Genomic DNA, 21,450 nt, shown 5'->3' with positions numbered 1-21,450 from the left:
CCATTTGCTGAACTCTCTTGTTCAGTTATTTTCTCTACTTCTAAAGATGTATTTGTCATGTGATTTAAAACAGCTCTCCTATAAGCTCATTAATTGTGCTGTAGGGGAGAGGAGGTCTTTTTCATGGCTCACTACTGCTGAAACTTGATATATGGCATTTTAAAACTGAGCTTCACAGACAAAGGCACATATGCATGTATGTGTCCTCCACACAGTCCCAATTTATTCCAAGAGGAATATGCTAGAAAAGTATAATTTGAAGGCAAACTAATGATTTTGTTTGATTTTTCTCTTTTAATCGTTGGAAATACATGATGATGCAAAGAATTTTATCATCTGTTTTAAAATGGTAAGGTAAATCACTGCAAGCTTTGAGTTAACAAACTTTAGATCCTTAAAACACTTTCAGATTATCTGATGAAGTCATATGAGTAAAATAAATAGTTTTTCTGCAAGGATGGGACCTAGAGACAGAGGCTGTTACACCAGAAAAACAACTTTCCCATCAGCAGAGCAAGTACTGAGGGTTTTTGTCACTCTAGCCTGCCATCTCTGCTTCTTAAGCTGTCCCGAATGGCTGTGTTCTGGATCTGAACCCAAAACCAACAGGAGATAAGTGAAAGCTAATTTTTATTATATTTATTTTAATATTCAAAGCTTATATGCTGTTTAAGTAGGAAAAAAATGAAAAATCATTGCAACTTGAAAATGAGTTTGAATGTTTAATCGGCTATACAACTGACAACGTGACAAATGACAGTCTCTTTCTAGGATTAATGACGATCCTATTCTGGGAGTTCAAATAAGGTATTAGAAAAAACAGCATTAGCAGTGGTAATGGGAAATTTCTGTCCTTTTGATGGGAAGCAGGCCCACGTTCAGGTGCCAAACAATGTCTCGGAAATGTGGTAACAATGATCATGGCATACTGTTATTGAGTATCCATTTCAATTCAATACCTGTTGAAATGCTTTTTAAAGGTTCTCCTGGAATTGCAACACAGAATTGTGTATTTCACATCTGAAAGTTGTGCAATGTGACTGTCCCTTCAGTTTCCTTGTAGCATGCAGGAAACATTTAGAGGAGTTGTGTCAGAAATGGCACCTCAAAAACCAGAAAATTCAATTTCAGATGGTTTCATTCTGATTTACATGTCTTTAATTTCCACCCTACAGCCTCAGTGCTCACACCGCAGACCCTGGGGGGACAAGAGCACTGTTAGGCACAGCCCGTGGCTCGGGTGGGCAGTGCCACAGGCTCCGAGTGACGGTGTGTGGCACGAAGGCTGCCAACGTTCACGCACAGGACACTTTCTCGACATCCAACAGTTCTGGGGGTTAGTACAACTGCTGCTACCTACAGCACAAGGATAGAAGGTGTTTTCATGCATTAGAGCCGCTGTGGGCCGCTAAGAGCTCCCCATGGCCGTGCTCAGAGTCCCAGCCTGGGCACGGCAGGGCGGGTGTGCCACCCTGGGGCCGCTCCAGGCCGCCAGCGCGGCTCCGTGGGCTGGAGGGACCCGGCGGAGCCGCTCGCCCTTTCTCTCCGCTCCCTCTCCCTCTCCTCCGGGCCCTGCGCTCCCCGGTGCGTTTCCAGCCGGCCCGGCCCGGCCCCGCTCCCAGCGCGCACGCTCCTGCTCCCGGCCCGTTGCCGTGGCTACCGCGCGGCCCGCGGGGCGAGCAGCGCCCGCCGGGAGGGGCCGGGAGGTGCCGCGGGGCTGGGGCTGGGGCTGGGGCTGGGGCAGGGCCCGGGGCTGGGGCTGGGGCTGGAGCAGGAGCAGGAGCAGGAGCAGGAGCAGGAGCAGGGGCCGCGGGGTCCCACCGTGCGCCGAGCGGCCGCCGCAACCCGCACCGTGCCCGCGCCCGCCCGGGCTGTTTGCCATCCCCGGATTCCCGCGGGAGCTGCGTGCCGGCTCCTGCGGGCTTGGTTGTGGGTTTATGTTGAGGAATATGGGTTTAGAACTCTTCCAACCCGTGTCGTTTTGGTAACAACTCGGAAACCGTAAAGGTGTGCTGTCTGTGGGTAATGACCCCTTGGGCCATCTTGTTCTATAGGCAGAGAAGGAGAGGTAAAAAAAGCTGTGCCGGCTACCTGCCTTCTAGTATTAAGTTTGGCAAACACCAGCTAAAAGTACTTTCTCTTCGGTGGAAGCAAAGATCTCATGCTATTCTCAATAGGACTTTTGGGAATAGATACAGGAAAAGCTTTTCAGGAAACTGAGTCGCCCATAATTCTGGTAGAAATGTGCCAGTATGCAGTTTATAACAGATCCTGTGATTATTCTTGCAGAAAGGTTGAAAGCACGCAGCTGATGCTTTAGGAAATGGAAGGTGCATCAGATGGTTTCGAAGCTGTTGCATCAGAAGGGTCAGGTGCAGAGCTGTCACCTGCATCCTCACAACGGGAACCCGGGGACCCAGCAGGGAAACCTCTGCCTCCACAACCTGCACACACTGCACAGTCAGAGGAGGGCTGGGACCAGCAGTCTTCACAAAATTCAGTACTACCAAAGAATACAGCAAAAGGGACACAGACAGGTAAAGAAGTTGTTAAAATGTTGAGCATCAATGGTTTAAAGAGATACTTACTTCTTCAGTTTGGTTATAGTTTCTTGCACCTCCATGCACCCTCATTCTGTTATGCTTGCTGGGATTTGGTCCTTCTGTAACTTTTTAAATTCTCATATGAAACATACTCCAAAGGTAAGAAATGTATTCTTCATCTCAAACCATAGTAGTCATTTCTGGATGGTATTTTATAGAATGATCCTTATTTCCAGAGATGTGTATGAGTAGGTATGCATATTTTGTATGTGCATTGAAATTAATAGTTTAGCCAATATTCTAGAAATCACCTTACTATTTTACCTTTCTTAGATTCCCCTGTAACTTACCTGCCACCCTTCTTTATCCTTGTCTTTCTCCTGCAGTCCCCCAAATGCTCCATCATTTCCTACACCTGTTCTTCAGTGTTCTAGGTGTCTTCAGTCAGTTCCTCTTCCCAGTGCAGGATCACATTTTCTTAGTTCTTCAGAGCAGAACAGAGTGTATCCTGTTCAGCACCTGAGCACAGTGAATAACAACTCCTAGTGTGGACTTGCTGACTACTTTCCTCTTGGCTGGGTTGCATTCATCTGCTCTCATTCTGAGTAGCTGGCTAGGAATGTCTTTATGTGATGACAGTATTACATTAGATGTCACCTTTAAAATTGTATGATAATACAATTTCAGCTTTCAAATAGACTGTTTCCAGTGGGAAAAAGACTATGATTATGCTGTATTGTAGTGTTATAATAAAGGCATCCTGGTGTAAACTTGAAGGAGTTTGTTGTTTATTTTTAGAAGCTTCTTAGGAATGAATTTTGGTTTTACTTTTAGTAAGCAGGATTGAGGATAATGAAACACTTAGGAAGACTGAGGAAAGTCCTGGGAAAGTCATTCAACAGAATTATCACATGCCTGATGTCATAACTGTCAGAGTACAAAAAGGTAAATGCTAGTTTTGCATGTTTATTTATACACATAAAATTGTGGTATAATCTAGATGTATTACTGAAAGAAACAATATTTATATCTTGGAGCTTCCATTTTAACAGGTTCAGATTCATTTCAAGAAGTAGATGTAAAAATTGAAAGACCTACCTATAATAAACCTTTTCTGGGTGGATTTAGGAACGTGTCAACAGGAGTGGAATTTCATAATGCAGGATCACAAACAAAACCCCCAAAACGACCTCACAAAGGAATTCAGTTATTTTGTAAGGAAACACAGGTAAAGGCTTTGTAATGCCTTTTTAGAATGTTGTTTTTGCCAGATGGAATAGAATGCTGACACTATTTCTGGTAGGAAAGAAGTATTAAATCCGATATAAATGTGAAAATGAAAATATTTAGTGGATAAATATCATTAGTCTTGTGATTTTTATTGCAAATAACTAATTTTGCCACTTGCTGTAATGAGGAAAAAAATAAATTTCTGTGTATTTTATTCTTATCTGACATGCATTTCTTCCCCAGACAACTGTGGAAAAAAATAAGCCACAACAAACAAGAAATGCAACGTCGACACAGATGACTAAAATTGGCCTTTATGTATCAAACATGACTGACAAACTAATAACTCCTGGAAAGTATTTTACAGCAGAGGAATACCATAAACGTAGACTTGAAGCTGTAAGTCCTTATCTGTTTGAAACAATTTGTAAAATAACGTATTGTGAAGGATATCTGAATATTTAATGAATGCTCAGAGTGTTCAAAGACTGGATTTAAAAGTGCAAAAATGTAAAATGTCTTCTCATGCTCATCTTTTGTCATCTTTCAGATACAGGGGAAGCGTGTGTTCTCTGTGGTTTTGGTGACATTTGATACCTTGCAATCACTTAAATATTAAGAATTCTGAATTTATTTTCTGTCTTACAGTGACAGTTAAGTTTCCATGTAGAGCATTAAGGATTAAAACAAGCTTGTTCCACCAACATTCTTATTATCGCTTTGGAAGAACCTAAGCTACATGCTTAACACATGGCCTGAAATAGATGGAGTATTGGGTTAGGATTTAGGAGATCTGCATTCAGAGTTTTGTGATGTCTATTTGTCTATTTTATCAGACTTTGGAGGTTACCTTGGGCAAACAGATCCATTTTGGATTCTGTTCAAGCTCCCTGCTTTGACACTTAAGGTAGAAATGGGCTGTTCAAACACAGGCAGTGGGTCTGTGGGGTTTCCTGGTGTACTGAGTTGCCTCATGAAGGCAATTCAGATTACAGATCTGCATATTCATTGTGCAGAGGATGCCATGTAGGCATTCCACACTGCTTTTTGGAAATCATGTATTCTGTGACTGCACATCTAACTCAAGTGCGCCCTGAAGGTGAGGCACGGCTTTGTAAATGCTTTATTATTAATTTGATTGCTGAAAATAGTCTGAATACAACTGCATAAGTGCCTAAGAAGAATAATTGTATTGGCAATTGTACTGGTATGGTTGGCAAGATCTTTGAAATTTGGGTAGAATTTTTCTTGTAAGAACTTCTTAAATTGGTCAGCTTTAGCTGATGGCAATAAGCATCTTGCAGAAGTGGAACCCAAGTAGGGAGTAATTCCTCAGTTTTGCTGAGGAAATATGTTTTACTGTGGGCTTTAGTGACACTTACTGAAATCTGTGTGAATCCATAAGGAATTTATAATGCACAGTAGGAAGACATCAGCTTGGTGTTGGCTCACGTTAATGAATGTGCACAGTGCAGTATAGGTCCATATTGAAATGCTGTTTGAAGACATATTCAAGAGAAGTTTTAGATTAGGATATTACCAGAGACAGTGTATTAGTATGATTTTGTGTTTGCTAGCTTTTGATGCTGAGCAGTGCTAGGTATCTGAAGGTATTGATCTGACTAACCTGTTGGTAGTTCAAGTGCTAACTCAGCCAGCAGAAGATGAGTGTGTATGTAAGAGAGTAGGCTCCCTTAACATATTGTAGACATTTCCCCAGTCCTCAATAGCCACAGCTTGGGAAGATCTAATTTTCTTTTTTCATTTCTGTCATAACAGCATTAGTAATTTCACTTTTATTATTTGTTCAGAAATACAGTGCAGTTGATTTTGTGTCTATGTGTTGATTTTTTGTAACTAAAAATTTTAAAATTTTGCAAATGTGTCTACATTTCCATTCTGTAAATTGGTATTAAGATGAAGAAAAGAATAAAAACAGTACATGGCAAATGACATTTTTAAGGGGATATTTGAAAAAGAAAAATGGGTATTTAAATGTAGTTTATATTTTAATTTGATTTTTTGAACCTAATTTATCCACTGTACTCACTGGTTAAACTCCTGCAGTTACCTAACTGAGTAATCATACTAGTGCATAAACTAATAGTACATGACTGATTTCGTAACATTTAAATTAGTTTCAGTACAAGAAAAATCTTGGAAAATGTAGTTAGGGAGCTGGAGAAAAGAACAATTAAGAAAAAAATACTATGCTACAAAATGCTGTGCTGTTTTGTTTTAAATTCATGATTCTTTGGTATTGTATCACATACAGGTAATAGTGTTACAGAAATATTTCCGTCGTTGGCATGCTGTAAATTTAGTACAAAATCTGAAGGAACTAAAGAGGTTAAGGCTGGCATGGGAGGCAGAAGAAGAATTACGGAAAAAGAGGGAGAAAGAGGAAAAGCTGATAAGGGAGTACGAGAAAAAACTGAACCCTAAAACAAAAGAAGACTTTGAGCTACTGTACCATGAGTTGCAATGTAAGTTTTCTTAAAGAGAAATTCTTAAAGCAACAAAATAGTACAGCTTGTTTAAAACAAACTTAGGGTACTTAGATACTTCCATGATGTTTTTCTGCTTTGCAGTGGAATTTGTTTCATTTGAAAATAATTATTTTACTTTCATGTATTGCTAGAAACAGAAAGAAAGCCTTGATGCTAAGTACTGTTCAGCAATAACTAAACATCCCTGTTATCAACATCCAGCACCTTACAAGCTACTGTGACTAAAAATTAACACTATCACAGCCAAAACCAGTATACCTTTTCCAGAAATAACTGGCTTGTAGAATAGTGCTATTTGGCAGTTTTATTAACATTATTTATTTATGTCTAAAGTTAAGGTCAGCTAGAAAAACAAAAAGGGGTTTTTTCCAGATCAGAGTTACTTTTATCTTTCACTCTACATTTAAGATCCTGAAAACAATTATGTGAAGAAATTAGTATTAAGATCCATAATTCATCATTTGCTATAGACTTTTTTATAATGGATAATTTTTGCACAGAATTTGACAACATATGACAGAAGTTATTGTTTTTGTCTTAGTTGTCCTCTACTGATGCTTTTTCTCCTTTCTAGTTAATTCCATGTTTCACAAAACTCTGTTGTCAAAATTTTAAAAATCTCTTAGGAGTTCTGTAGGACATTCTGAAAGTCATACATTTCCTGTTCTTGGAAAGTAGATGATGTCTAATACAGGCAAGCACCTCCAAATTTTTCAAGAAAAATAATGTGAATACTGTAGATAATTGGCATAAAACCTTACAAGAATCTAATGGTGTAAACTGAACAAAAATCTTAGAGTATGTCTTTCAGAAAAAAAAAAAAAAACAAAACAGTCAAAAGCTGTCTACTTATACCAGCATAATGAAACAGCAAGACATATTTTAGTTTTTTAGTGTCTCTTTTAAAGCTAGAGGTTTGTACTGTGACTTGTAATAACTCTTATGTTATCTAGGTTACAGTGCTTTATGATTTAGCTCTTTGATAGTTTGGATATTGTTGTCCCTGTAAGCAGAACTGACCTAATGCATTACCTACTTCATTGCAAAGCCACCTACCCTTCCTTGAACCAGCTCTGCTCTTTCTAAAGTGGTAAACTGAGCATAAATTTGGTGGCATGTGTTATTCATGGAGCTTAGGATCACGATTCAAGAGTTCCCAATTTATGCACTAATCCTTTAATGCTGTCATACTTTGTGTGGCATTGAACAAATTGCTTTATCTGAATGAATAAATGATTTATAAATATCACTGTTCATGACAAATGTAAAAATTATTGCTTGTCTTGAACTTTGCAGCTGTTGGAGTGGTATCTTCATGAAATTTGTGGTTTGTTTGGGATTGTCTACCCCCCCTCTTTTTCTTTTTAGAAAGTTTGCTTTTCACTTCTCAAGTGTCAAGCCCTTTTAAAGGTGTATCTCACTAAGTAATCAAAAGCCAAGGTACTCAAACAGCACTTTTTTCCTTGCAACTTATGAGAAGTTTTACTATTTGGCATCTGATTTTCTGCAGTATTTTTTTCAAGAAGGTGCTTCCAAAGTAATGTGCTTTCTGATGCATGATCCACTTTTTTAAAAAATTTTTTTCTTTTTGAAGTGTGAAAAGTCTTCCTTGCAGTGAAAACAACCAAGTTCACTTAAAGTTATGGAAGAGTGCTGATCTTCATGATATTTTTAGATTTGAAATTTATGATTATGCAAGTATCTCTTGCTTAATTTAATGACTTTGGATTCACAAGTAATAAAACTTTCAGCCAAGCATGTTCAGGAATTTCATATCTAGGCAACCTAAAAAAGACACGTGGCACTTCAGAACAGAACAAATTCCAGTATTTGAAACTTTTTTTTTAATATTTTGTTAAAAAATAATGGTCTGGTATCAATCTCACTGTTTAGTTATTGTAAACTGTTGTTGACTAGTTGCTTCTCTACGTTGAGATCTGCAGTCTTGCTCTTCATTTTAATAGAACTTAATGATTCTAAAGAAGTTGGGGGGTTTTTCCTACCTACATCTGAAACAGTTTTGCATTCTTATAGTGTCAACAGTTTACACAAGCTAAATCATTGTGACAGTAACAGAATGAGACTATTGTCCTCCAGGGATCTGTGAAGGTTATTGCTGCAATCACAACAGGGTTACTATTACAGGGTCAGCCTGTACATGCAATTCCTGGTGGTACAAAACTTGCCTGTTGACAAATGACAAATAGTGCAAATGAGATCTATCTATATATTCAGCATGCCTGCCTAGGCATTTATTATTTATTTGAACAGTATGAACTATTTTACTTTATAAACACTGAAATAAAAATGTAATGAGTAAAATCTCTGCCTATAGAACAGATAATCTAAGAGGAGTGTTCTAACTTGGTTGCATTTAAATGGGGAATCAAGAGATAAGTATCCATGGTGAGTGATAGCTTCTTCATTTCTGAAAGTATAAAATTGCTTACAGTATTTATTAGCTCCACCTTAGAAATTGCTGCCCCCTTCAGGCATAATAAAGCTTCATGTAAATTAATTCTATAAAATGCTGTTTTTTGCTGAATTGTCTTTATTTAAAATATATATTTGGGTTCTCAGTCAGACAGCTGTCATATTAAAGCTTGGAGAAGCTTAATGAAATGAATTGAAATACTTAAAAATGGAAAACATAAGGTATTGCAGATAAGAAGCCACAGGCAGAAAACAAGCCTTTCTCCTTTCTCTCCTCCTGCCTCTAATCTTACCTGATCCAGGATGTTATAGGCTTTTTCTGTGTATCACATATTGGATGGTTTTCTTCTATGCTTGGTTTTGCTTTTGCATAACTGTTCTGGGATGATAACAATACTTTGAGGTATTATTTGGGGATGTTGAAGTTTTGAATCTTATAAAATTCCCTACAAAACTCCAGAGGTATTTGAAGTGGATCAGACTCTTCAAAGAAGCCAGGAATTGTTACAGGATATGCAAAGGCAGTAAACACAGTTTGATTTTACAAGCAGATTTCTCTAAAGCCATGTAATCTGTATATGGGCAGCATAAGTGTCAGGGGCTCAGATTCTTATACAGCATGTACTGATCCATGTGCTGCTGTCATGACCATCCTGTGGCTTCTTCTGTGGCCACTTTCACCCACTTGGAGGGTTATGTTGTCGAAGAGGGAAGGGAGTGTAAAGCAGTGACTGTTGAGTTATTAATGTATATTCATCTGCCTTGGATGGCAAAAGGTGATACCACTACAATATCCACTCTAAGACCTGGAGTGCTAAATGTGACTGTCAGTCAAGTTTTATCTCGGTTTTGGAGGACTTCAAGCTTCTTTAGATTTTACACATTTATGCAGGGAGAAGCAGTAATATTCTCAGCACTGAATACTAGTGGTGCCACTGTAAGATGCAGCCATTTCATCATATATTTCCACAGGCGCTAAATTATATTTTTTCACACAGAGCTTCTTTTTCTCCTACTCCTCCTTGAGTTTGGAGTACAAATTGGCAGTCTGGAACTGATATACACACACATACTCTCACAGAACATCTGTATAATTTACATTCATTTCTAGGCCATCTTGCATGTATTGAAAATAGCCATACCCATCAGTTCCCTAAAATGGAAACTGGCTTTTAGTGAATATTGAAAGAAAAGTCAATTATGTTGTTTCTTAGACATGAAAGCAGAAAGTATCTTGTAAAAAATACCCCAAATATTTGTATCTGCAGTATGGATGCAGGAGGAGACTGAGCGAATTAACAGAACTCTCACTGGAGCTGAGAGAAAGGCAGCACTTTGTGCACTTCTGGAGGAAGAGACACAGCTCATTGCTTGCATTGGGATGCACAAACTCCATGCCAATTTGGAGAATCAACAAAAATCAATCCTGCACCTCCTGCGTAAGGTCAGTAATCAGGCTGATCAGGAAGAATACCAAAGTGTAGGAACAGAAAATACACCTGCAAAGAACAAAAAGTACCTTTTGTAGTTTTTTACTAGTGAATGCTAATGTTGTAAATATCCAAATTTTGTGGTTGGTCATATCAATACAATTCAGTAGATTTCTTATGCCAAGCTGAGAGTTTCATAGCTGTCAGACCAATTGGAGGTTGAACAGTGCATAATTAAGGCTGTTAACTATAAAAAATATAAATAACATAGTTAATTATAATAATATAAATATATTATCCTTCAGGAAGTAAATTTGTCATTAATTCCCCAGATGAGCATAGGCCTCTGGTCCTCATATGTCTGTCTTTAAAGAAAGCAGTTATTCTGTTTTCCTGTATAAAGAAGAATTTGAATCTGATGTTGAACTCAGTTATTAAATCACTAAATTTAGTTCCATTAGAACTTTAAAGTGTTCTTCAGTCTTGATTAAAAAATATGAGAATTCCTGCATTCACAAAGATAATTAAAAATGGCATTAAATTCAATGGTATCTTAATGTAAGATACAAAATAATTGTTCTTTTAGGTAAACATCCAGTGATTGGAAAAAAGTAATGATTTATTTTTCTGGCTGTTTTCAAAGTATATTACATGATTATGAAAAGAAATGCTGCAACAGAAATGGTTTTTAGCTATCTAAATTTGTTATTTTTATTCTAAAATTTTGACTATTTAGTGATCAAAAGTAAAAGTGGCAGTTTTGTCCAAAATAGACTTTTTTTCATTCTTTTCATTGCTGATGCAGGGGAACTGTACTCTAAATAAGATTTGATAAAATCTCTTGCATTTCTAATCATGAACAAATTTCTTGTCTGAAATGCTGGTGGAACTGTTACCACATTTATTACTGTTGTGTGATTGTTTTCTGTCTTATTGCTTCAATAAGACAGAAATTCAATGAAATTCAATGAAAAATCCTCAGAAAACCAAATAATTAGGAATATTTTCAGAGCCTTGAAACATTTCTATGTTTGCTGTTTGCTTCTACTTCTTACAATCTATTCTGTTACCTTCTAAGAAGAAGAAACTTGGAAAAGTCAAAGCAAATACATTTCTCTTTTAACTGAATCTGTCATTACTTTTCCCATAAGGACAGATTTTCAGTGTCCTACCCTGTACAGATTACTTCCAGCACATATTCTGACAAGCTGTACAATTTTCTTACATCTAGAATCAGAAACAAAATGTTCTCCAGCACAAGAACTCTCAGTGACAGTTGATGTTTGGAGAATCAGGGGACACATCACAGACAACAGATATTTTTTCTTTCCAAACAGTGAACAGACTCCTGAAGCAGTTACTAAGAATTTATTTAAGCCTATTTATATGTATAAATTATGTTTTTTATCAAAGAGACTGTAATCTTTTTAGTTTTAAAATCTGTTGAGCTTCTGAACTAGTGGAACTTTTAATGTTTTTTTTTTATCATGTCAGCTGTAGGATTTTGAGTGTTGTTCTAAACTGTTGACATAGATAGCTCTAACACAGAGGAAGAAAAAGTAACAATTTCTGCATTTTTAAAAAGATGAAATAAATATAATTTTGCAAATCTCAAAATTAGATGGATGGTTTGCTATGACTAACCGTGCAATTTAAGCACTCTAAATTACAGTATAAAATTTATTTCTGAGTGCTTGATTAGGGATTATTTAGTTTTTTTTCCTTGAACTTTGAGCTGATAATGTTGATCTGGACACTTGCCAGTTAAAGCTGGAATAACATCTTTCACAGCTGAAGACTGCAAGCTGCAATAGCCAATGTGGTATGAAACTTGCTTCTCCATGGAAACCTTTGTTCCCTTCTTTGCTGCTTTAAGCATGTACCTCCACAGGCATGTGTGTTCTTATGAAGGTTGCTGCTGGTTGTGTGTGCACTGTGTTCTAGGGGGTTCTTTATGCTGAGCTTACTCTTCAGCATTTATACTTTGGAGAGGAAGTATTTGATTAAGCTTTTATACAGCAATCATATTTACTTAAAAAATTTGTGTAATTATTAACTGTCACTCAGGTCATACCTTTCATGCTTTGTACTATTTCTGCATGCATCCTATGGATTTTTTTTATCATACTTTAACCTTTTTCTCTCTGTCTGTGGTGGTGTGTTTCTCTCCTCAGGCACTTTTTCTGCTTTCATGCATTGGCAGCAGAGTATAGTTGTAGTAGCCTTGCTTTCTGAGCTAATACAGATAACAGGATTATTGTAAATTCCACAGCACTACCAGCAGACCAAAAGAAAAGAGAAAACTGACAGAAGGTCTCAAAGTTTTAGTTTTTCTCATGTCAGCCTGGAGTACAGAAAAATAGTCCTGAAATCGGAGAACTTGAGATGCTTTCTTTTTTTCTGTAAAATACTGCATTTTTTTTTAATTTTAAAATGTTTTTATGTAATATCCAGCTATGATAAGGTAGTAAGAAAAATATACAGAAGTTACAGATATAATTTTAAATAATTAATTATAATAACACAATTGGCCTGTATTAAGGATCATTTGCAAAATGGGATGCCAAGACTGCTTGCACATACTGGGTTTGCCAGTTATCAGAAGAACATAATTTTTGCTATTTCCTAGGATCTGCTCTGGCCATTGAATCTTTCTAGCATAAGCAAATGACCTTTCTCTGTCACTGTAAGTGATTTCCTTGAAGAGAATCAAATGTAGGTACTGAATTAACTACTACATGGAAAACAGTGGTTTGTCCCAGTCTAACCTACCAAGGTTTGACAGCATGATAGACCTTCTAAGTTGGTCTGAATTTTATTGTTTGCAAAGTATGTGTTGGGGTTTTTTTTCGTTTTGGGGTTTATTAAACAATTTCTTGTCCTGTACAGAAATAGTGAAACAAAATGAAGATACAGTACAATGCTCCCTATTTATGACAGAGAAAAAATTGCCTTGCTCTAGTTTTGCAGAAATTCAAAGATTTCACCAAGTAATTAAGAGTCGGTTGTTTGGGGGTTTTTTTAAGCTAATGTCTGGTTTTGTTACTGCATTTCTTAGTTTTGGCTCTGAAATGTGACCTCTGGTTAACAATATTTCCTTTAATTAGAGTTCTACCCTCACTTACAATATAATTAAATGTTGATAATTTGATGTTAAATCCTTTTGAAAATTATTTTGTCTTTCTTTTCCTTACCTAACTTTATTTGTTTAAAAGTTAGAAAAAGTCAGTTTTGTTTGTGGTGACAACTAATCATATCTCTTCTAGCTGTCTAATATTCTTGGTATTTTTATTCCTTATCACCAATTTGAGTCTATTTCATCAAAATAATGATTGTGTCAATGCTGGAGTCTTGTCCAGAAAACTACTAGGCATGTGAATGCTATATGAAGTGTTGTTGTTGTTGTTAGGTCATACTGAGACTGCAAGGTGAAGCTTGTGAGTGTTAGTGAATCCCTAAGTTCCAAATATAGTGAAAGAGAATTAAAACACAGAAAGAGGTTTCAGATACCTCTCCCCATTAAGAAAAGGAAATGGAGTTAAGTAATTATAGGGAGAGGCTTTTGAAAACTCTTGTTCTCTTGGAATTGGATACCTGTCTCCTTATGTAATAGTGTGATTTGCAACCAAAACCAGTCTTCTGGAAAGAAGAAAATGGTCATACTTTTCAGACCTTATGGGGCAGATGACATCATGTATTTCCTTACTGTCTATAAAAGTTAAAGTTGTGCAAAGAGCTAATTGAAGCATAAGGCATATGGCATGTGGTTGAGTTAGCAAACAAGAAGCTTGGTGAATTATCTGATAAACTGTAAACACATACCTAGCTCTAACAAAGTGTATTCCTTCTGCAACTACTATAAATAGAGCAGTTTCCTGGATATATTTTTTACTGCAGTAGACTTTAAGGTCCTAAATTTGCAATCTTTACACAGTCAACAGACCTATTGATTTTTACTGATAGTTTGACGGGATTTATGACTGCAAAGAGAAATACAGAGCAAATGTATTTTAACACTACTGTCAGTAAATTGACTTTAAAGAAGTAGAGCATATCCCTGTAGGAGAATATTATTTGCTTTTAATATCCCATAAGTCAAAATTGTCATGACCTGCAGCTTTAAATAAAGTGTGCAATAAAATGTTTGCTTTGGTGGAAGAGGGGCTGTATCAATATCGACAGTAGAATTAGCCTTTTGCATTAGCCAGGCATTAAGGTCAAGTCCCTATTTGCTCTGATGAAACTTGATGTAACATAATGCAATTGTTCAGTTGGTAGTCAGATTTGAGTATCTCAGAGTTCTACGCATTGTTTCTGAAGTGTGCACAACCTAGGAGGTGGAAAGCATTTGATGGAAAAATCACTGAAATGGATACAAAGAGCACGCTCCGTGGCAAAGAACTACTTGAAATCTACCGCAGCCTTACCAAAGAGGGCATCCCAAAAGATGAGAGAATATCTGTGCTGTTAACAGTCAAATGTACAGTGCAGGTAAGGTTTAGTTTTCTATTTATGTTTAGCTTGAAGCTGTACTTCCCAAAGATGCTGTCAGTTAATTATGTTGACACATAAGCAGTGCTGCTGCTGGCGGACAGGTGCCATGATGGTGAGTTGGCAGCTAGAGAACATTATGTACTACTTGGTATGTGAGTGTAATTTACATTCCAGATACACTCAAAATTCAAATTTCACTTTATCAGGTGCATATTTGTCTTCAGGTTGTGTTAGAATTTTAAGGTTTTAGACTTCTTTTTATACTAATGCACCATACAATTTGAGTACAATATTTAGTTTACTACTTAGTATCAATCTTAGACGAACAGTGGCAGGAATGTATATGGTGATTGCAGGATTTTTTTTCCTCAGTTCTTTGAAATATCTGTTTAGAACCTTATCTATCTATTGGTTTGGGTTACCAGTTTTATGGCTAGCAAATATTGATTATTTTTCTTCTCTTTGCCCCTCATTCCCCATCCTCACTGTTGCTGCTAGTGTTCCCAATTAATTAGAAGCTGGTAGCATTTTTTTTAGTCTTTTGTATTGGTTTTATTTATTTATTCATGTACAAAAAGAATGAGTTTCAAGGTCTTTTCAGGATGGTACTCTTGACATCAGCCTAGAATAGGATGCTGCTTCCTGGTTTTATTAAAACAAACAAGCATTTTGCTATTTGTTTTAGTAGTGCCAGTATTTGATTTAAAGTCACTATGGCATTGAGAGCACTTCTGGCTTATGAACTCTTGCCCATCTTAATATGAGTCAATATTGCTGCAGTGAACAAGTGAGTTTCTATAAATTAGCACTCGCCTTTACTTGAGAAATCATTGAACTCCTTCACCTCTTATGTCTCTCTCTCTCTGGAGTATCTCCTGCCAGGCATTTGAAATACTGAAGTGACTAATTTCCAGGCATAGTCAGTCTCCCATGCTTTTTGTGTGTTGGGTTTTTTGGGCTTTCTTGTAGCATTTTTTTTTAAACCCATCCATGTTACACCTCCAATCTCATAGCCAAAGGAAGCTCCTTAGGGAAGTACTTCTTTGGGCTTTTGAAAACTTAAAATTTTGCTTGTTGAGTAACTCTGCAAAGCATCTTTTAGTGCTTCCAGGCTTACAGTTCCTCACAGTTTTGGTATACATATACAGGCTCTTCAAAACAGAATTTGTAAGCATTCTCATGTAGGACTTTTGTAGTTCTACAGTTGTTACATTGGAGATTTTTCCCTGAGATACTAATGAGTTCTTCTGTGAACATGTTCTTATATGAACATACAGAGGTATGAATAGTAATGGGTGTAGAATCCATTGTTTGCTTTCATGTCTCATTGAATGATTTTGTTTCCTTGTTTATTGTTGTGCAGTTTATTTCCTTTTTCTCTTTTTTTTCCCTTTCTTTTTAGGAACATGACTGTAAATTAACACAGGAAATAGTAGCATTAATTGACAGGGAAATTGATCTTTTGTCAAGAGACGTGAAAGAATGCAACTTGGAAGGACTGAGGAAAAGAATTTGTACATTATTTCTTCAGTATATCAAAATTCCAGAGTTTAACCCTGAAGTTGCTGGGTTACTTAAGGTATTGTTCTTATTTTGCAGCCTGACATAGTGGCCATTGAGTTAAAGAGAAGGGGGATAGAAAACATTGAAAGCTTTTTTATTTTATGTTTTGCTGTAGGATTGGTGGAGGTGTTCCTCAGAGAGTAAAATGTAGCAAGAAAATAGGCTTCCCACAAATAAATTTATATAGTCCTATTAGGAAGCATGGGGCATAGACATGGTTATAAGTACCTGACAAGTGGCTGACAGCACTTAGAGAGCCCAGGAACTCTTTTGTCTGAAATAAAAATCTAAAAGTTATAAATGGTGGATCTTATGGGATGGTATCAGTAAAATGTAATAGCAAAGTGGTAACAATGTACTGAGAGAGGAATTGTTATTTTTTGTACTGGACAAGAGGCAGCATGCCATGCATCCAGAAAGGAAGAACACTGCTCATATCTAGTGAGCTTGCACCTAAGCAAAAACTGTTCTGGCCTTCTGTTGTAGAATCAGTTGCTACTGTGTGCAAGAAGATGTAGTTAGTTTTGTGTGAGTGTTTTTCTTTTCTCACTACAGATTACAAATAAAAATATGATTCACTATCATATGTTGCTGCTCTAAGTAGCAATGTCTGTTTTGGATCTATCAGAAGAGTATTCCTTGAACAGAGGTCAGAGTTATCTCAGAAATAGAAAATCTGTGAGATTTAGATGCAGATGTTAGATTTAGAACCAGCTAGCAGTTAGTTTTGCACTAGATTTATTAGAAGATGTACCATAGCAGAGACTGAAGATTATCAGACTACTCAAACTATCAGGTTACAGACTTGGTCCCTCTGCACAGATGACATCACATTCTTTCCAGAATCCATGAAGGAATATGGGGATGAGGAGGTCACTATCAAGTTTAGTCTATTTTCTTCCCCTGTGTTGTTTCTGGGCATGTGGGTCTGATGATTTTGTATTCTAATGCCAAAATATTAATATGCCCATAATCTCAAGGTTTTGTATTCATGATAAAGGGCAGATTCTACATGAATAATCAAATGTGTTGGAGCCAGTGAGTCAGGGGTCTCTCTGAACTCTTCAGAGAGAAATCAGAGTGCAGGGATTGAATTAAAGCCTTTGAATGGATTGAAGTCAAAAACCTCACACAAATGTGGAGAATTTAGTTTCTCTTTTCTCTGTGTTGTCATCTTTCCAGAATGACTGACAATCTGCATACATAAAAGCACCAGGAACATCATGTTTAGGATCTTCATATAACTTAAAAGTGAAATTACTGATTTATATTGATTTTAGCAAATGCACTAAGAAAATACAGTGACTCTTGGTATCCTATCAAAGAAAAATCACAACACTTTATTGGATATTTTAAAATAAATACATAAAGCTTTAACATATTAAAATACTTGCACGGAGAAATGCAAAGCACATCCTGACAGTGTCAGAGTAACATACAAGTAATACAAAGATACCCTATAGTAAACTAACTTTTTTTTTTTTTCTTTAGGTTCCACAAGATCCCTTAACACTTTATAAAAAAGTTTACTTCTGTCACAGCTGTGAAAATTACTTACCATCTACTGAGTTTCCCGTTGCTGCAAATTCCCGCACCATTGGCAGGTGTCACTCGTGTTCCCGGCTGGAAAACGAGGCTCGGCAGCGAGAAGCGTATCTGAAGTACAGGCTTATACTGGAAGATCTCAGAAAGTCTGAAGTTGATTATCAGGATGATAGTAAAATTGTTTTCTTGGTTCAGGTACTGTTGGAAAGAGAATTGCTACTCGTAGTAAGCAGTGGCTTTGACTGTATGTCCTTTGTTTTGTGTATGTTGTTGATAGGTTGAGAAATATAGTAAAAGCTACAGCTTCTTCCTGTGATATGTGATATGTTACACACCATAAAGAAACAGCCCTTATGCTCTTGAAGCAGAGGTGTACTTCTAAAGGTGGTTTGCAAGCCATACACTAAAAGAAGTCTATCTGACAGGTCAAAGAATCAGATGTTGCAACAACTATGCAAAAAGTATACATGTATGTCAACATGCTCTTTAACCAAGTGATCATATGGCATGTGCATAGAAATTGTTTTTGCCCAAAGATTTATTTAGATTTTTCAAATGGGTGCAAGACTTGTAGAATGAAATGTGCTTCTTCATTTTAAACTCTGTTTTTCATTTCAGCTTCCAGATATGCAGTACCTGATTGAGAACATATGGAACTGTCAATCAGCTCTCAGTGCCTCCAGTGACCTGTATGATTTGGTTATGGTTAGGTGGGATAAGCAGCATGAGTGGTCTCCATGGAACACTATTCTCCTCACTAAAGAAGAGGCAGATGCACATCTTAAGCTGTGTAACCTTCAGAAGGTAAATTTCAATGAACTTTATTTTTTACATTATTTATGTTAGTTTTAATAGAATCCTGTGGCTAATTATGTGAGGCCAAATTTAGTCATTACACTTGTCCGTGTTTAAATTGGCTCATTGTGAGTATTTAAATTATGGCATCTGTACTATTGAACAAAATGGACACTAATCCAGAAAGCATCTGGCCTGTACAGCCCATTTCATGTCCCTGAACTCTGTCTTGCCCTGATTCTCCCTCCTGAAATGCAAGAAGCTGAGTGGCCTCATCCGTGCTGCCTGCTGAGAGCATTGCCATGTGTGTGCTCTTCCTTCAGGTCAGATCAGACAAGAGCTAGCCTCGATGAAAAGCATACTAAAGACTAAGCATAAATACTGTGACAGTTTGTGCCTGTGCTCTTGCACATGCTCTGGCCTCATTAGTTTCTGGTCTTCTAAATTTGTCATCAAATAGAAGAATAATTCCTTGTCTGTAATTTATCCATTTGTCATAAAATTTGTCACTTCTTTCTTACATAGATATCAGCTACATATTCCTTACAATGTAACCTTACCATTTGCATTTAAGCAATAAAAGCATAATTTCTTTTCTGAATTATAAGCACTTAGGACTGTGTTAAACTCATCATCAAAACTGTTTTTTCCACCAATCCTCTCAAATTCCATATCTAAATGTGCTAGTCTATGACATATCTCTCCACTGAACATCATATATTAAGAGTATTTAATTTTGTAAGGCTCAGGAGAATCCTGTGAGCTGTGTTTGTCCTCCAATTAATAATGGCTTATTAAGTTTCTCAGTGAGCCTTTCAGTAAGTAGTGATCTGCAGTGATTGTTGCCTAGTGTTCTTTTGTTCAGGGTGTTCTTAATTCAATTTTTAACACAATATAGATGCATCAGAAATGCAGCTTCAGCTGTTATGTATTGCTCTTCTTTTTGGAAGTCTTAAGAGCAAACTAAACAGGGAAAATTAATTGCTCTCTTTAAAATTTTGCTTTATGGATGAAATACATCAGGGAAATCTAAAGGCAAGAGGAATTTTGACATCCATTATATTTTGTGTGTGAGTGCCCAGCTTGTGTCTTCAAGGAGACAGGTTTATGTGATCTTTATCTTTAGAAGGTAAAATGGGTTTCAAGCTGGAAATCCCCTCATTGACTCCTCTGTCTCACTGTGAGTCAAGAAGGCTATTCAGACAATCTGAATCCAGAGATGCTCCTCAGCATCCATAAATTTCATAAATTTTCATAAATTACCAGAATTACAGCAGGCAGAGATCCTGATTGAGCACTTCTCTGGTTTGATGCCATGAATCTGGATGTTATAGTCAAAAATTGCCATTAACTTGATTAGGTCCAGGGCTTCAGTGGATTGGGGAGTTAGGTCAGAAGGTAAGGTAGGTAACCTGCACTACCCTACATAAAAACCATGGCATATTTTCTTTAGCTCTTGCAACAAATGTAGAAGTGAATCAGTTATAGTGAGGACTCAACCTTCTTTTTCTTAAAAAAACCCCCAAAAATGAAAAGAGTGTGAAATAAGGAAAATGAGGCAGAGATGAAATGTTGTGAGTTGAATCATTGTTTTTCATTCACTGAAATAGAAAAGGCTTCTTAAGCCATTTATTTAATAGTGATTATTCATAGTGCTTTTATTTAATACCCATTATTGCCAGTGATAACTACAGCAATAGCAAAAGGTTTTTTCAATTCAATATTCTGGTTATTTATTCTATCATCTAAACTACTACTAATAAGTAGGAATTTGGGAAAATGTCACCATTGCATGATTGAAATGCTGCAAAATATTTGCTGCCATGATTAGTTGAAAATAACGACTCTGATTCTTACCAAGGAATGCCCCTAGAGTCTTCACCTTGCACATGTTGCTATCTAAGCATTGACTTATTTAAATTTCAGATGTAAGTACAAATGTTCTCACCTGAAATAAAGAAATAAATACGTTTTATCATGAATGGATAGAAAAAGTTACTCTGTTTTAAAACATGACTAATATTTCACAAGGAGAAATTTTCACCACTGGGCTATAAGATAGTACTATAGAACTACAAAATAATTCATTAAATATATATACAAATAAATGATCTACCTTAGTTTATTAAAGGTTCATCATTTATAATGTCTAAAATATGTCCAAATGTTTATAATGTCTAAAATATGAAGCAACACATATTTTTAGATATTTTAGTTGTATTTCTAGGATTTGAATTTCTTTTTCCTTGCAGACTTATGAAGCTCCATTTATTCACAAAATGGAACAAAAGCATATCCGGGCAAAAAACTACTTTGCCCAGATTCCTGTGATGTCATCATTTTTGCATACAAGTAACACTCAGGCTAATGAAAATTCCTACAAAAAACATAGTTCTTCAAAGTTAAAGAAGTGAACTAAATTCCTAGGTTTTAAAGAAATATACTTTTTCATCAATACCCTAATTGTATTACACATATCAAAATAAAGTTCTAAGGATAAAATATTTTTGTCTCAATTAATTTAACTGCATTTCAAATTTTGTAACCTCATTAAAAAAAATAAAATGTTGTTAAAGAGCTTTGTAAATTCTCAGTTTTTACAGCAATGATTATTTTTCTGTGTATCTCTGAATTGCTTGGAACATTCTGTTTATAGTGTAATATTCCTGTTGGACAAATTCTGCTAATTCCTTGTCACCCTTTAATTAGAAAATTAATATTATAGCACTGTATTAAATTTCTTTTTCTTGTATTAAGCACATAAGGCAGAAACTCTCTCAAACCCTGGATTCTTCCAGAACAACAGAATAGATATAGCTTTCCAGATATAGCTGCTTTTATGTGCAAACATTTGTGCAAAAGAACAACTTTACATTTTGAAGCTCATCTAGATGGTCATAGTAGAAC

General features: G+C 36.4%; 1 protein-coding gene across 3 annotated transcripts; it reads left to right on the top strand.

The window, feature by feature from the left end:
• The first annotated feature begins 1,644 nt into the window (after window positions 1-1,644).
• On the top strand, window positions 1,645-21,450 carry IQUB (IQ motif and ubiquitin domain containing). Of its 3 annotated transcripts, none has more exons than XM_079303959.1 (12): window positions 1,645-1,706; window positions 2,290-2,537; window positions 3,378-3,488; window positions 3,596-3,771; window positions 4,017-4,172; window positions 6,049-6,259; window positions 9,985-10,160; window positions 14,467-14,637; window positions 16,043-16,219; window positions 17,695-17,943; window positions 18,367-18,552; window positions 20,796-21,450. In XM_079303959.1, the coding sequence occupies exons 2-12, from the start codon at window positions 2,324-2,326 to the stop codon at window positions 20,955-20,957; spliced, it is 1,989 nt and encodes a 662-aa protein (XP_079160085.1). In that variant the 5' UTR covers window positions 1,645-1,706; window positions 2,290-2,323; the 3' UTR covers window positions 20,958-21,450. The 3 variants fall into 3 exon arrangements, with proteins under 3 accessions (XP_079160085.1, XP_079160084.1, XP_079160083.1); XM_079303958.1 differs by lacking the exon at window positions 1,645-1,706 and adding an exon at window positions 1,869-2,220 and having other exon boundaries at window positions 2,294-2,537; XM_079303957.1 differs by lacking the exon at window positions 1,645-1,706 and adding an exon at window positions 1,869-2,220 and having other exon boundaries at window positions 2,294-2,537; window positions 3,581-3,771.

Source organism: Erithacus rubecula (assembly GCF_903797595.1).
Source record: "Erithacus rubecula genome assembly, chromosome: 4".
NCBI lineage: Eukaryota > Metazoa > Chordata > Aves > Passeriformes > Muscicapidae > Erithacus > Erithacus rubecula.
The sequence above is the reverse complement of the archived record's forward strand: the minus strand, read 5'-3'. Positions and strand labels throughout refer to the sequence as shown.